Genomic DNA, 14,279 nt, shown 5'->3' with positions numbered 1-14,279 from the left:
ATACTCATCTCTGCCCAATTTACTGGCTTCTAGCCCCTTCCTGTGCTGCTGCCAGGATGGCAGTCTTCTAAATCCTAGCCTTTCCCCTGGACAACTTTACCATTATTTAAAAAAGATTTTATTTATTTACTTAAGAGAGAAAGAGAGAACACAATTAGGAGGAGGAGCAGAGGGAGAAGCAGATTCCCCACTGAGCAGGGAGCCGGATGCGGATGTGATGTGGGGCTGGATTCCAAGGACCTTGGGATCATGATCTGAGCCGAAGGCAGATGCTTAACTGACTGCGCCACCAAGGAGCCCCAGCTTTACCATTTTGTAAATCAGGGGTCAACAACTTGGTTCCTAGCCAAGACTATCTATCCTAAATAAGCAAAATTATTAGTTAGGTCCAGCATACCGGCCCCTTCCCCTGCCTTGCTGGAACCTTATTTAGGGCCATATGCACATGAAGTGGCAATCTCACAATTTAGTAAAGGTCTCCACTTTTGTTGTGCCTCTGCCATAGCAGTTACTTTGGGTGCGTGTCTCCCCACATCAGACTGTAAGTCCCTAGAAGTCCTTGCTGGCACACTCCTTTCCTAGGAGGGGAAGCCTTGCAAAGACAAGGCTTGAATTGGATTTTGCTGGATGAATGTGGGAGAGGTGATTCCAAGCAGGTCACGGAAGGCCTTGGACATTTCCCCCACCCTGCCGATACCCCTGGACTATCACTCCTAGCCATGACTCTGAGTGCCAAGGGAATGGGATGCCTTATGGGAAAGGTATTAAAATATAGGCAGTAGGGCTTTCATGGGGGGGCATGCAACCTCTTCTCCATTTCAGCAGTAGAAATCTTTTGAAGGCTTTTAAGTAAAAGTAGCAGGATTAGATCTTAGAAGAATGACTCCTAAATACAAACATTTATTTCCAGCTCCCTAATGGACACATCTACTGGAAAGTCCTGGAAGTTCTCAAGCTCCTTGTTTCCAATGTTTGTACGGGACAACCAATAAACTACACAGAAAGTATATAATGTGATCAGTTTTGACACATGTATGTACTCACTAAACAATCGCCACAGCATTATATTTCCATTTCTCTAAAAGTTTCTTTGTGGGGCGCCTGGGTGGCTCAGTTGGTTAAGCGACTGCCTTCGGCTCAGGTCATGATCCTGGAGTCCCGGGATCGAGTCCCGCATCGGGCTCCCTGCTCAGCGGGGAGTCTGCTTCTCCCTCTGACCCTATCCCCTCTCATGTGCTCGCTCGCTCTCTCATTCTCTCTCAAATAAATAAAATCTTTTAAAAAAATAAAATAAAATAAAAGTTTCCTTGTGCACCCCCTCCCACCGCCACTGGTCTACCTGTCACTGTAGACACTACCATGCCTCTCCATAAACTGGGCCAGTCTCATTCTTTCTCCGGGGATCTGGATCTGGAAAGGACAGAGGCAGAAGGTGATGGAAGCGGAGTCTTGCTTACAGGGCCGTCCAACACATTCCTGTGACAGACAACCTGGGGTGGTTCTTGTCCTCTCCTGTTCTTCCAGTTCTATGAGCTGCCTAATGTCCTCACAACATATTCTTTATTGCTTCATCGGGGCAGTTTGTTGTTTGCGAGCAGAGAAGCCACACGCAGTGATGCCTGTTCTCCTGTTACCACCATTTAGGAGAATGGCACCACCAAAGCCTAGTCTCTCAAGCCTAACCCAGAGTTAATTCACTGTAACTTCGGTCATGTCTCCTCTTCTAACACATTCCTAAATCCTGCCCATTCTGCTCCCTGCTCAATAGTCTGTCTCCATAAAGTTCTCACTTTTTTTCCTCATTATTTCTCTAGTACCTAGTATGGTGCTTGGTGCAGAGCAGGTGCTAATAAATGCTTGCTGAATGACTGCATGAATTGCGACATTGTCCATAACCCCAGAAACAGAAGCAAAAATGGAGGAACATCTGCATGTGTGTGTTTATTAGGGTGGCAGAACTTCAAAGTGTGTTTTTAATGTTTTCACTGAAGTAAATGATAGGACTTGAATACAGGATTTCGGACTCTAAATTCCTCACCATTTCCATTCTATTATTGTACTTTGTATCCTTTCCCTTCACTTGGGAGTTCCATTTCTCCTTCCATCCTGCTCAGATACTCAGTTACACCAAGTAGCAGACTGTAAACACTAGCTACAGCTCTAAAATGTAACCCCTTTCCCAGGGTATTTGCTTGTTAGCTGAAAGTGGGGGTGAGGGGCATGCCATAGAGCATCTGGATTGAGGAAAGGAGCCTGGGGCCCCTGGCGTCATTCCGACTGGGGCTGGGGGTCAAGGATGTGACTAAAGCTTTCTGAACGTGAGGTAGAATCAATAACCTTACCTAAGTGGAGAACACAGTGCTGGGCTGTAACTCTTTGTGTCAAAAAAACAATCCATAACACAGTCAGAGTAATACTTTATTTAACAACCTGAAAACCTGTTCTTTTGCCTCTAAGTCTTGCAAAATGAGCGGTTCACTGTTCTCTGAATATGTGTGGTAATGAGTCTCTATGTGGACGTGTCTCTGTCTACAGATGCTTATGCTTTTTATAGTCATTTTTGGCCCACTTTACTTAATATATAAAGTCTTTTTATTCTAACAATGCTAAAGCCTGAATTAAATATTCCCGGGATCTAATAGTTTCTTCTCCTAAGCCTGCTGCCCTCCCTCCCCTAAGTCTGCTCCTCAGCCTCCATTAATGCTAGATCTTTAGAGACCACCAGCGTTCATGTGGTTGGAGAACCTAAAAATGAATGCTAGATCTTAAGTCCCTCTGACCTATATACCCTCTAGCTGAGGACCTTGTCTGGGGAGGTGTGTGTGGAGGTCTTGACAGTTTCCCTTCATAGGTAGTCAGTTTGAACTGTAGATACCTGGAAAGTAAACAGGATTGGGTTAGATGCTGATCTGCCCTCCCACCAACTGGCGGGGGGGGGGGGGGACTTGTTTCTCTCTTAAGGAATGGGCATCATGAACTGGGTGAACTGACCAGGTTTGCCTCTTCTTCTTGGATATTAGGAAGTGTGGAACCAACTTTGTGGTCCATCCTCCACAGTTTTATTTTATAGAATGTGTTTTTGTACTTGCCTAGCTCCATTTTAGGTCACTGTTACTAATTTACTTCTGTGTATATTTTGTGTGTGTGTGTGTGTGTTTACCTTTTAGTGTGCCTTTTATATATCTTAACTTTTTTTTTTTTAAGAGAGAGAGAGTGTGTGTGTGTGTGTGTGTGTGTTAGTGGGGGAGGGGAGGGGCTGGGGGAGAGGGAGAGAGAGAGACTCTTAAGCAGGTTCCATGCCCAGTGAGAAGCCCCATGTGGGGCTTGATCTCATGAACCTGAGATCATGACCTGAGCCGAAATCGAGAGTCAGACACTTAACCGACTGAGCCACCCAGGTGCCCCACTTAACTACTTTTTGAAATAAGTTCAGATAAAAATATTTAGGGGGTCCCATGGTCCTGGGATCAAGCCCCACATTGGGCTCCCTACTCGGCAGGGAGACTGCTTCTCCCTCTCCCTCTGCCTGCCACTCCCCCTGCTTGTGCTCTCTATCAAATAAATACATAAAATCTTAAAAAATATATATTTAGGAGATAAGGCTATGGTGAGAGGTAAAAGGTTCAAGGCCAAGTGCTGGGAAATGGGCACAGAAACCACAAAGTCCCAGGTCACTCTTGGTTCCTCTGGCTCCCACCTGCTTGACTTTGCCCTGAGGATGTTGTTCACTGCCGGGTTCCCCTGGTAGCCCATGGTGAGGTTTCCAGACTGTAGCCAAACCTCTGTCCACCCCCAATGTGAGTCTTACCACTCACCCCATTCTCTGTGTTATCTGGCCTCCTTACCTCTTCTTGAGGCACGGTTGCCATGACATTGCTCTCTTCTGGAACTGCAGAGACGTGAAGCTGAAGATCTTGGCTCTGCAAAGAGAAGAGTTCTGCCAGTGAGAAGTGGCTCAACCTCCCGAGTCTCTCAGCTTCGAAGGGTCTTCTGTGCCTTACACTTTACGAGGGTCATAGACAATACAAAGGGCAGACATACAATGTTGTTTTACTATGGCCTGAGAGCATCAGGGAAGGCTTTACTGTCATTCTCTGTCACAGATCAAGAGACCGAGATTCAAAGGATCAAATGACCTGCTGGGACAGGAAACCAGGTCTTTGGACTCCCATTGTTTCCATGATCAGACACCGTGTGATCTGTGTGACATGCATCTGTATATAAATCTATGTGGGAGTCTGTGAGACTATAAATATAGGCCTTAAAATCACTACCTACCACTTTTAGACTAACCCTCCTCGGGAATGCACTGCGGCTCTCACACTGAGATGATCCTAAGCTATGGTGGTTAGGAAAGGCAAGTGGCATGACGGTTTCTTTGGGAAAAGTTCTGGGTTCTTAGATGGGTACCCAAGGTTTGGAAAGCCCTGCCTAGGAACTGCTAAGCCAGGGGAAGAAGACCTTGGTACTCTGAGGTGCTTTCTCCTTTAAGGGATTTTCCTTCTTATTTCCTCCTCGAATTCCAGGCTATGAACTGCCCCAAAGGTAATACCACCTCCCAGAAAGTTACTTTCTTTCAGAGAACCTTCATTCTCTCAGGTGACTCAAATGCTGAGCAAGAACAGATTTGCTCACAGTTTTCTTTTTATTTACCCATTTTAATATGTGATATGTCCATAATTCTGCTTGAGGGAAAGTATGACTTATGGTGCATCTGTAGTAAGGGAAGTGAACAGATCTCGCAGGACATAGGCCTCAGGAGATTGATGACTCTGATAGGCTAGGATCTGAGACGCTCTAGCTGCTTAATGCGGAAGGAAAAATATGTCTCCTTAGCTGATGACCAAGCAATCCCAGAGGAGAGGCTGGGAGTAAGAAAACACTATAAATCTCCAATATATGTATATTTAAGGAGGTGGCTTCAGGGGGTAGGAGGTTGTACCCTGTATCTCTTTCCCAAGGAGGACAGTGTTACTAGACTGTTTCTCAAAAATAGACAGTATCTTGGCCCCTACCATCTCCCCTACAATAAGATGATGCCCAAGAGGCAAACCTGTTTTATTCACTCTTTTGCTGACCCCATACTAAAATCATATAATATATCACAAAGTCAAATATAAATTAATTTTGATTTTTCCATGCTGTTGAATTGCTCTTTTTAGTGCAGGGAAGTGAAAAGTGGCTACACTTTACCTACTCAAAATCCCACATTTACCCTGTGCTTATTCACTGTCTACACACCCTGCACATTTCTCTCCATCAGTAGAGCTTCCTCAGCCTAGAAGCCAACAAAGGGAAAAAGTTTCCTATCTTGCTCCGTTAGGACCTTCTGCACCTCATGTGAATCAAGACGGAGAGCATAATAATGTTGACGACTTAGATGTCAGTACCTCAGGGGAGTCAGCAGAGGTGAGCTTACTATTCTCTTCCTTGTCCTCGATCTTCTTTGCCGGGTCAGACTCTGAAAAGACCTGTGGATCAAAGTGGACAACAGAGGAGAGAGTTCCACACCTTCACACCCTGGATGCCACCCCTGGACCCTTTGTCCATGCTACCTGGTACCCACGGGACCCATGTCCAGAGAACAGGAGGCCCTCGATGTAGCCTGGTCAGGCTTCAGTGGTGTGAATTGGGTGGTGTGAAAGGAGGGGCACCAGAAGTCTCAGACTCCCAGATATCTGCATGGCCTCCTTCACTGCTCAAACGTCTCCTCTAACCACTCTGTTTAAAACTGCAATTTAGCGGGTGCCTGGGTGGCTCAGTCGGTTAAGCATCTGCCTTTGGCTCAGGTCACGATCCCAGGGTCCTGGGATCAAGTCCCGCATTGGGCTCCTTGCTCGGTGGGGAGCCTGCTTCTTCTCCCTCTGTCTGCCACTCCCCCTGCTTGTGCTCTCTGTCAAATAAATAAATAAAATGTTTAAAAAAAAAATGAAAACAAAAACAAAAAACTCCCTGCAATTTAGCCTTCACTCCCTGTACCTTCCCCTACTTAATTTTTCTATCTCTTATCATCGCTAAATTGTCATTTTACTTACTGTTTCTTGCCTATCTCCCTCATTCCTCCCCCCCCCCCCACCCACTAGAATGTAAGATGCAGGAAGGCAGAGAGTTTTGTGTTTCGTTCACTGTCATATCCCACCTCCTAAAAAAGTGCCCAGCACATAGCAGGGGCTCAGTAAGTAGGGAATGAATGAATGAATGAATGAATGAATGAATGAATGAATCTTGGTGCCATCTAGTTAGATGTCTCACCATAATCTTCTCTACAATGCACCTGACAGGTGATTATATATCCTTAGCTTTCAACAGCAAGGAAAGAGGACTATTTCTCAAGGTGGCCTACCCTATTTTTGTTTTTGGAAGTCCCTGTGCCCCCTTTCCCCTGTATTTCAAATTGTGTTTCCATATTATCTTTTTAAACAGAGCTAATTGCTTCAAGTTCCTCTTATATTGATCCAAAATGTACTTGGGGGAAAAAAAGTCTTTACACATAGTTCTGCCCTCAGGAATCTCATAGGACAAGTCAAACCTCTCTCCTATATGATTAAGCCTTTCCATGTAATTTGAATAGAATGTGACTTGATTTCCAGATCCTTTAGGGAACTGGGTGCTCTCCACGGGCTCTCGGTCTCTATTTTAACACAATCCTTTTCTCATCCATATCCTCACCTTTCAAAAGACTATCCCTTTTGCTTTACTCTCCCCTGTGAGTTCCTTCTTCTATGGCTCTCTCATCAAAGTAGACAGATCTCGGAAATTTGCAGATGCCATTTTGCTTACCATAGCCGTCAGTATGACAAACTGAAATGAGACCCTCCTCCCCATCCCCCACTAAAGAAGGTAAAGCTCAGGATGCCAGTTGTAGATTCTTTATATTGGGAACTCCCAGAACTTGGAGCAAAAGAAAGAAATTAGCAAGAATCTGCTCATAATAATAATAAGATTATAGTCCTTTGCAGAAGTCAACTACCCTAAGAGTACAGGTCACTGAGTTAGTTGCTATGAATATGTGAAACAATCCCCAGAATCAAAAAAGGTGTCCAAGAATATCCTTAAAACTGTAATCTAATGACATAAGAGCTTATCAACTGGGGCAAGCTTACTATAGTAAAGATGATCTACATGGAAGTTTTAAAAGGGAATAAAGACTCAACCTGGCGGCGCCTGGGTGGCTCAGTCGGTTAAGTGTCTGCCTTGGGCTCAGGTTATGATCCTGGAGTCCTGGGATCGAGCCTCACATCGAGCTCCCCACTCAGTGGGTAGTCTGCTTCTCCCTCTGACCCTCCCCCTCTCATGCTCTCTTTCTCTCTCAAATAAATAAAATCTTAAAAAAAAAAGACTCAACCAGATCCAATCTCACCTCAGACATCATCAAGGTAGGGGAAGTACAAAGTTCTTCTGGGTTCAGATTGTTGATGTTTTCCTTTTCTCTGGCCTCAGAAGTTCTTACTGGCTTCTCTGGTGGCTGTGGGTCAGGAGAAACCTCTAAGGAGGCCCTGGGACTGGTAGGTGAACCCTGCTCAGAGGCTAGAGGGCTGGAGGGTATGTTCCCTGAGGAGTGCCTGGGGCTGGGAGTGGCTCTGGGTGGAGGAGGCCTATTCGGAGGTGCTGAGGTCCTCTGGATAGAGGCTCTCTTCTTTGGTTGTTCAGATCCTTCACTTGAGGTGCGGGTTCGGAGGACTACTTCTGGGAGAGAAGAGGGCTGCTCTGAAGGGATAAGAGCACTGCCTGGCGATGGAGATGGCGAGCAAGGGAGAACTTTCTCCTGGGACCTGCTGCCCTCAATGGCGGGAGAGGGCTGGGCCTGGGCGGGGCCATTGCAAGCTGGGAGAGGCTCTTCTTCCTCAGAGGAGCTTGCTTCAGACTCTTCCTCCTCTCTTTCCTTGTCTTTTAAGGGCTCTTTAATCTTGGAATCCTCTTCTCCCTGGGCCAGATCAGATGCCAGCTCTTCTTCACTTGCTGAGGTGGAGTCCCTGTCATTCTTCAAAGAAAGCGCAGAGGGACTGGTAGGTGAGGTCAGGGGGCTAGAGACCGCAGACGTGCAAACTGGGGAAGAGATGACCAAAGAGCGTCTGCTGCTGCTGAAAAAGTAAGAGCATTCAGATTCAGAAGAGCTAAAAACTGGAAGCAACCCAAACACCCCCAAATAAATAATGATGCACGCACATAACAATAAAACAGAACAAAGCAATGTAAAATATGAGAAAGTCTGTATACTTTGCAATAATGCTTCCTAAGGTGAAAAAGAGGCTACAAAATTTTATCCATATCACGATCTCAATTATGTAAAAACATATATAGAAAACAAGACGAGAAAGAAACACAGCAAAACGCTGACAAAATATTTTCTCTGTGGAAAAGATTCCATGGGTGATATACAGTTGATCCTTGAGGATTCTGTATTTGCAAATTCACCTACTCCCTAAAATTTATTTACAACTCCAAAATTAATACTCATTTTGCTTTTGCAGCCAGCCACGGACATGTGTGAGCTTTGAAAAATGAGCGCCTAACAGGCACTTTCCCAGCTGAGGTCTAAGAAGGCAATCCTCTGCCTTGTTTCAGCTCTTATACTGCAAATGTGTCCTTTTGGCCATGTTTTTCACATTGTTGTGCTTTTTGTTGGTGATTTTGCTGTTTAAAATGGCCTCCAAGTATATATAGCACTAAAGTGCTTAGAGCCAGAAGAGTGTGATGTGCCTTACAGAGAAAAAAACACATTAGAGAAACGTCACTCCGGCATGAGTTCCGGTGCTGTTGGCTGGCAGTTCAATATGAAGGAATCAACAATATGTATTATTTATTTATTTGTTTATTTATTTAGAGAGCGAGCACAAGCAGGGGGAGAAGCAGAGGCAGAGGGAGAATCCCGAGCAGACTGCATGCTGAGTGCAGAGCCTGATGCGGGGCTCCATCCCACAAACCAGAGCTCACGATCTGAGCTGAAATCAAGAGTCGGATGCTTAACCGACTGAGCCACGCAGGCGCCCCAGCAGTATGTATTAAATAAGGTGTCTTTAAACAGAAACACACATGAGACGAGGTTATGTATTGACGGGCTGATGAAAACGTTGGGAGCAGGGGCTCACAGGAACCTAACTCTGTGTTTCCCCTAGCAGCAATGGTTCAGTATTCACCAATCCCGTGCTCACCGTGGCTTTATAGAACACAATTACCACGAATAATGAAATTGACTCTAACATTCATCAAGCAGGCTGGATACCCTGCTGAGTTTATAGAACACAATTACCACGAATAATGAAATTGACTCTAACATTCATCAAGCAGGCTGGATACCCTGCTGAGTGCTTCTACAGCCCACATCGGCTTGACTTCTACTCACCTCCTCAAGTGCCTCCTATGTACTGTCCACAAACTGATTAAGCAACCCACAAGTATTTACTCGACAGGTACCAATTAACGTGGGCACAAGGATGGGAGACAGGGATAGGAAGATAAAGAGAGAAACTTAGTTCCTGCCTTGTGGGAGTTTCTGACGTGAGACAAGCTGGCTGACATAGGTTCTTTCTAGCACTAGCATTCTCGGGGTCAGCAGGTATAGAAGGCCCAGGACATAGCAAGAAAAAAACAGATTTCCCTACAAGGTTCTGGGACATCTTGGTTTAAGTGATAGTAGGTTTCAGACGAATGGATGATTAGAAAGAACTCTGGCTTTCAATGCGGAGAAACAGAATTTTTGGAGCAAAAGGGAATTCATCCAGGAAATCTACATTGATCCTTTAGTGATTATTTTTAATAGTCTGTAACAAATTGCTAGATGAATAGTACAAATAACAAATGTGAGCCTGATTCTACTTTCAAGTCCCAAGATCAGTTTCACCACCTCCTTTTAAAGTCTTCCCTGACCATCCATACCATGGGAAGTACTCACCTCTCTGGAATTCCTGCTGGTCTCATTAGGTACTTAGTATAGGCAAGCTTATATCGTTCCTTCTTTCCTTAGGTACACCGTCTGTCCTTCCAACTTCTAGTAAATCACCCAAAGGACATGTCTCCTATGTCTTTGGATCTCTAACTCTCAGCATAAAACCTTGTTCACAGAAGGAACTTAAATCCTCCCAAGCAAAGGCTTCAGAATGAGAAAGTGATCACATTCTAAAGGACCACTGAATTGCTTGTTTATCAGCATAATGTATGAACACACACACACACACACACACACACACACACACACACACACGAAAAGTAATCCGTAACAGGTTGAGAAGATATTTGCAGTGCATATCATTAAAGAATTAATATCCAGAATACACAGACACAAATACCTTCTATAAATCAATTTTTTAAAAAAGGTAAACAATCTAGGGATGCTGGGTGGCTCAGTCAGTCACGTGTCTGCCTTCGGCTCAGGTCATGATCCCAGGACCACATCGGGCTCCCTGCTCAGCGGGGAGCCTGCTTCTCCCTCTCCCTCTGCCTGCCGCTCCCCCTGCTTGTGCTCTGACAAATAAATAAAATCTAAAAAAAAAAATTTAAAAAGGTAAACAATCTAAATGAAAAATGTGAAAACAAGGATAAACAGGAAAGTCACTGAAAGGAACTTTAATGGCCAATAACACAGAAAGATGTTCATGCTAGCTAGCAATTGTGGAGATACGAATTAAAATCGCAAAAAATTCCATTTCATACCTGTTAGTTTGAAAAAATTAGTAAGTCTGACAATGTCACGTGTAGCAAGAATAGGGAGCAATGGGGGCTTTTATTTACTGCTGGTGGGTTGTACAGTGCAACGGTCACTTTGGAGAGCCATTTGACAATGCCAATACCTAGCAAGGCTGAGAGGCCCAAATGCACAGACTATGACTCAGCAACTCCACTCCCAGTATACACCCTAAAGACACTCTTGGTAATAGTCACAGGAGCAATGTAAAATGTGTCCATTGCAACATTATTTGTGATAGCAAGAAACTGGAGAACAACCCAAATGTCTATTAGCAGGAGGATAGATAAATAAACTGTAGACCAGCTAAGCAGCAGCATCCATAACAGTTAGGGAGAGGAAAGCCCAGGGCTAGCAACATGCAGCAACAGGATAAATGACCCTCACAAAGGGTACAAAGAGAGCAAAAGGAGTTGCAAAAGTACATATATAGTATAATTCCATTTTATGAAGTTTAAAAACACGCAAAACGGTATTTTCTGTGTGTATAAGAGAAGTAAAAAGAAAAGCACAGGAAAAGTAAATACTCAATTTAAGACAGTGGCTACCTTTGGTGAGGGGCAGGATGAGTGGGGAGGGGGACACTGGGCACTTCAGTAATACTTATAATAGTATTTCTTAAATTTGACGGCAGTATGGCTACTTACTGTATTCCTCTTTTTTAGTGTATTATTCTTTATACCTTTAGTGATAGCTGAAACATTTCATACAAAGAAAAAGAATTTATATAGGGGCATAATGCAAATAAACGACACCATGCACGTGAACATGAAGGGAAGGCCAGGCTTAGGGATGGAAATGAGAGTGTTTGCGTATGTTCACAGGACAAGCGAAGGAGCAAGGAGTCTCGGGAGTTGCTCACCTTGATACTCCCTTCACCACAAAGACTTTGTCGGAATGCTGCTTCTCCAGTTTGCTCATCACCTCGTAGAGACTGTGGTTCAGCTACAGCCAGCAAGAGAGACGGGTTGCTAGCCAGTGGGGAACCCGAGACGGGCATATATATCCCTTCCTCCTCCCTCTCAGACAGTTCCCAGAATAAAACCTCCGCACCCTTCACTATAAGATTCCCCCTCATCTCTTTTGCACTAGCATCGAGGGTTCTGTCCTGCCCCTTCTTCCTTGACTGGCTGTGTCTTAAGTTCTGCCCCTTCCAACAGATTGGCGGCTCTCTCAAGGCCAGGTCCTTGGTGTTTGATGTTTGAGTTGAGGTTCTAGCTTCTCTCAGGTAATCCAGGGAAGAAAAACCCATTGTAATATTAACGAGGCAAACCATAATTTAGCTAAAGCAACTGTGGAGAGGAATATATGGATGTGTGCATGAATTTAATTAATGACGTGACAGAACAGAGTCTTGGAATCCCAGGACTAGAAAAGGCCCCATGAGGTTGTGTTCTGTGGCTGCCTCTCACTGAAAAGGACTGGCCTTCTCTCTTCATGCCCAACTACCCGAGAGACAGACCTGTGTTTAAACACTGCCCTCCTTCCTCCGTAGCAGCTAAAGATAACGATTCACAGCTTGGTTCCCCACTTCAGCTCTTCCTTCCATAGGCCTAACCTCCTCTATTTATCTGAAGCTCAAGTCTGGATGCCATCATTCAGTTGTTAATGGAGACGGGGAGGGCCCTCTGATGTGTATACTTGTGCTTTGACACAGTTCAACACCGTCAATCAAGTGCTGTTTTTTCATCACAAGAGAAAAGTAAAAACCTGTGGTGCCAATATCAATATTTAATGTGATTATGTAAATTAGGGCTACTTTCATATTTCCTAGGGAAACCCACCTAGGCATCTACATTGGCCAGAGGTTTCTCACCTTGCTCATCTCCCTGTAGAAGACATCCCTCAGGTTGGAAATGTTTTGGAAGATGGTCACGTAACAGCCAATACGACTATCAGGAGGCAAAAAAACAAACAAAAACCAAAACAATAACAAAAAACCCCACAACAACACATACAGGTAAGGGTTAGTAAAGGAAACCTTTGAAATACAAGGTAGGAGCTTAAGCCAACACTAAGACTCCTCAGAGAAAAGCGCCCCGCACCCTAAGACTCAGGATGTTCTGGGATCTGGATTCGTCAGAGCCAGGCCAGTAGCACACTTGACTCTCGGAAGTGTGGGAAGGTCAGAGGAGACATTTAACAGCCCAGTCTGACACCAAAGTATAAGAGACTTCTAGTTGCATGAAGCTCACTTGATTCGGGCTCTTTAGGTATTAAAGTGATATGAATGAAAGTACTCTGAAGAATTTTTAAAGTACGCTATAAATACAAGGCCGTACAATTATAATTATTATAATAAGTAATTATTCTTTCTCATTATGCAATACTTGGACTGCTATGGAGCTGTATGCACATTAGTGGAATTCTACTATAAATGAATTGGGGGAGTTTACATTTAAAGAAACTGTACTAAATTTCAAGGCTATTTAAATTAGGAGTCACATAATTAGTGTTTTAGAATACATGTAGTTATTAAAAAGGCTCCATCATACACAGACTAATATTAAGTGGCAATATAAAATACTGACTACAACTGCATTGCAGCATATTTTGTACGATGAAAATAGGATACAAATAGAATTTCTACCCAGATACATCTAAAACACTTTTACCTTCTGTGAAGCAAAGACATCACTGATAGAAATAATCATCCCATGGTTTATCTTCTAGGTCAATCTGGATGTTCATGAACCAAGCTCGTTTAAAACAATACACACTGAGGCATTCCTAGTTCCCATGATGGCAGTAATTTACTTGCCAAGATCTCTCCTATCCAAGAAGCATCTTGCCTTTAAACCGGAAAAGCCAGCAGGGCAAGCCCCGCTATCTCTTTCTTCATTGCAGATGAAGAAACCAGGGTCTGGGGCGATAGGGCAGTTTGCCTAGTATCACCCAGCAAGCCAGTAGCAGGGCTGAGGTGACATCCCACTCTTGGAACAGAGCTCTTCTCATGAGGTGACATGCTTGGGTTGCCAGGTAACCTGGGCCTCCACAGGCCCAGGAGTCTAGGCCTTTCCTGTCAGTCATTACCTATGATAAAGAACAGGCAGCTCCTCTAGCAGTTCCTGGTTCAGGTCTTCAAACACACTCTGGGCTTTGTTGAACTCTTCCTCTGCCTGGGGGTGTAAGAGACAGGACAGTCTCCCTCAATCCGGAATCTAGGGCTGGAGGCTGCCGCCTTTATTCCCTGCATTCTTTCAGGGACTCAGCTTACCTGGAACCATGCCTCTCCTTCCCCAGACCCATGCCCTCCCCAGCCTTGCGTCTCTGACTTTCCTTCGAGCATCGGGGCCAGGGGAAACAGGATTTCCTTCAGGATGCTGGATGCTGAATTTGTCATTTCCTAAGCCCGGCTTGGCCCAGCCACCTGCCACAGTTATCGGGGGAAGGAAGGCAGGGTTTCACCTGGGTTTTTTTTGTTTTTTACCTTGGTAGTCTTGGCCTCATCTTTCTTCTTGGCATTCTGCACCGCCTCCAGGTGGTGCCGGGCACTGTCATAGTCCACGAGTTTCCGACCCCGCTTGGCAATTCTTTCCTAACCCAGAGTCAGGAGAGAGGGCCTTGATACTCACTTTCCAGTGGCCAGGACGCAAGT

The 14,279-nt window shown here is 44.7% G+C and overlaps 1 protein-coding gene across 2 annotated transcripts in view; it reads right to left on the bottom strand.

Annotated features, from left to right (window-relative positions):
* Positions 1-2,404: 2,404 nt before the first annotated feature.
* BIN2 (bridging integrator 2) overlaps positions 2,405-14,279 on the bottom strand; it is a 29,546-nt gene continuing 17,671 nt past the window's right edge. Inside the window, exons 6-13 of one of the 2 annotated variants that reach the window (XM_027593413.2) lie at positions 14,112-14,219; positions 13,715-13,800; positions 12,498-12,573; positions 11,544-11,626; positions 7,361-8,078; positions 5,391-5,471; positions 3,846-3,920; positions 2,405-2,875 (exon numbers count right to left, since the gene is read on the bottom strand). In XM_027593413.2, the coding sequence (XP_027449214.1) occupies positions 2,846-2,875; positions 3,846-3,920; positions 5,391-5,471; positions 7,361-8,078; positions 11,544-11,626; positions 12,498-12,573; positions 13,715-13,800; positions 14,112-14,219 (1,257 nt within the window). In that variant the 3' untranslated portion in view covers positions 2,405-2,845. Of the gene's footprint in view, positions 2,876-3,845; positions 3,921-5,390; positions 5,472-7,360; positions 8,082-11,543; positions 11,627-12,497; positions 12,574-13,714; positions 13,801-14,111; positions 14,220-14,279 lie in introns of both variants that reach the window. The other variant, XM_027593412.2, reaches the window with a different exon arrangement.

This window comes from Zalophus californianus, chromosome 9, assembly GCF_009762305.2.
Source record: "Zalophus californianus isolate mZalCal1 chromosome 9, mZalCal1.pri.v2, whole genome shotgun sequence".
Classification (NCBI taxonomy): Eukaryota; Metazoa; Chordata; class Mammalia; order Carnivora; family Otariidae; genus Zalophus; species Zalophus californianus.
The sequence above is the reverse complement of the archived record's forward strand: the minus strand, read 5'-3'. Positions and strand labels throughout refer to the sequence as shown.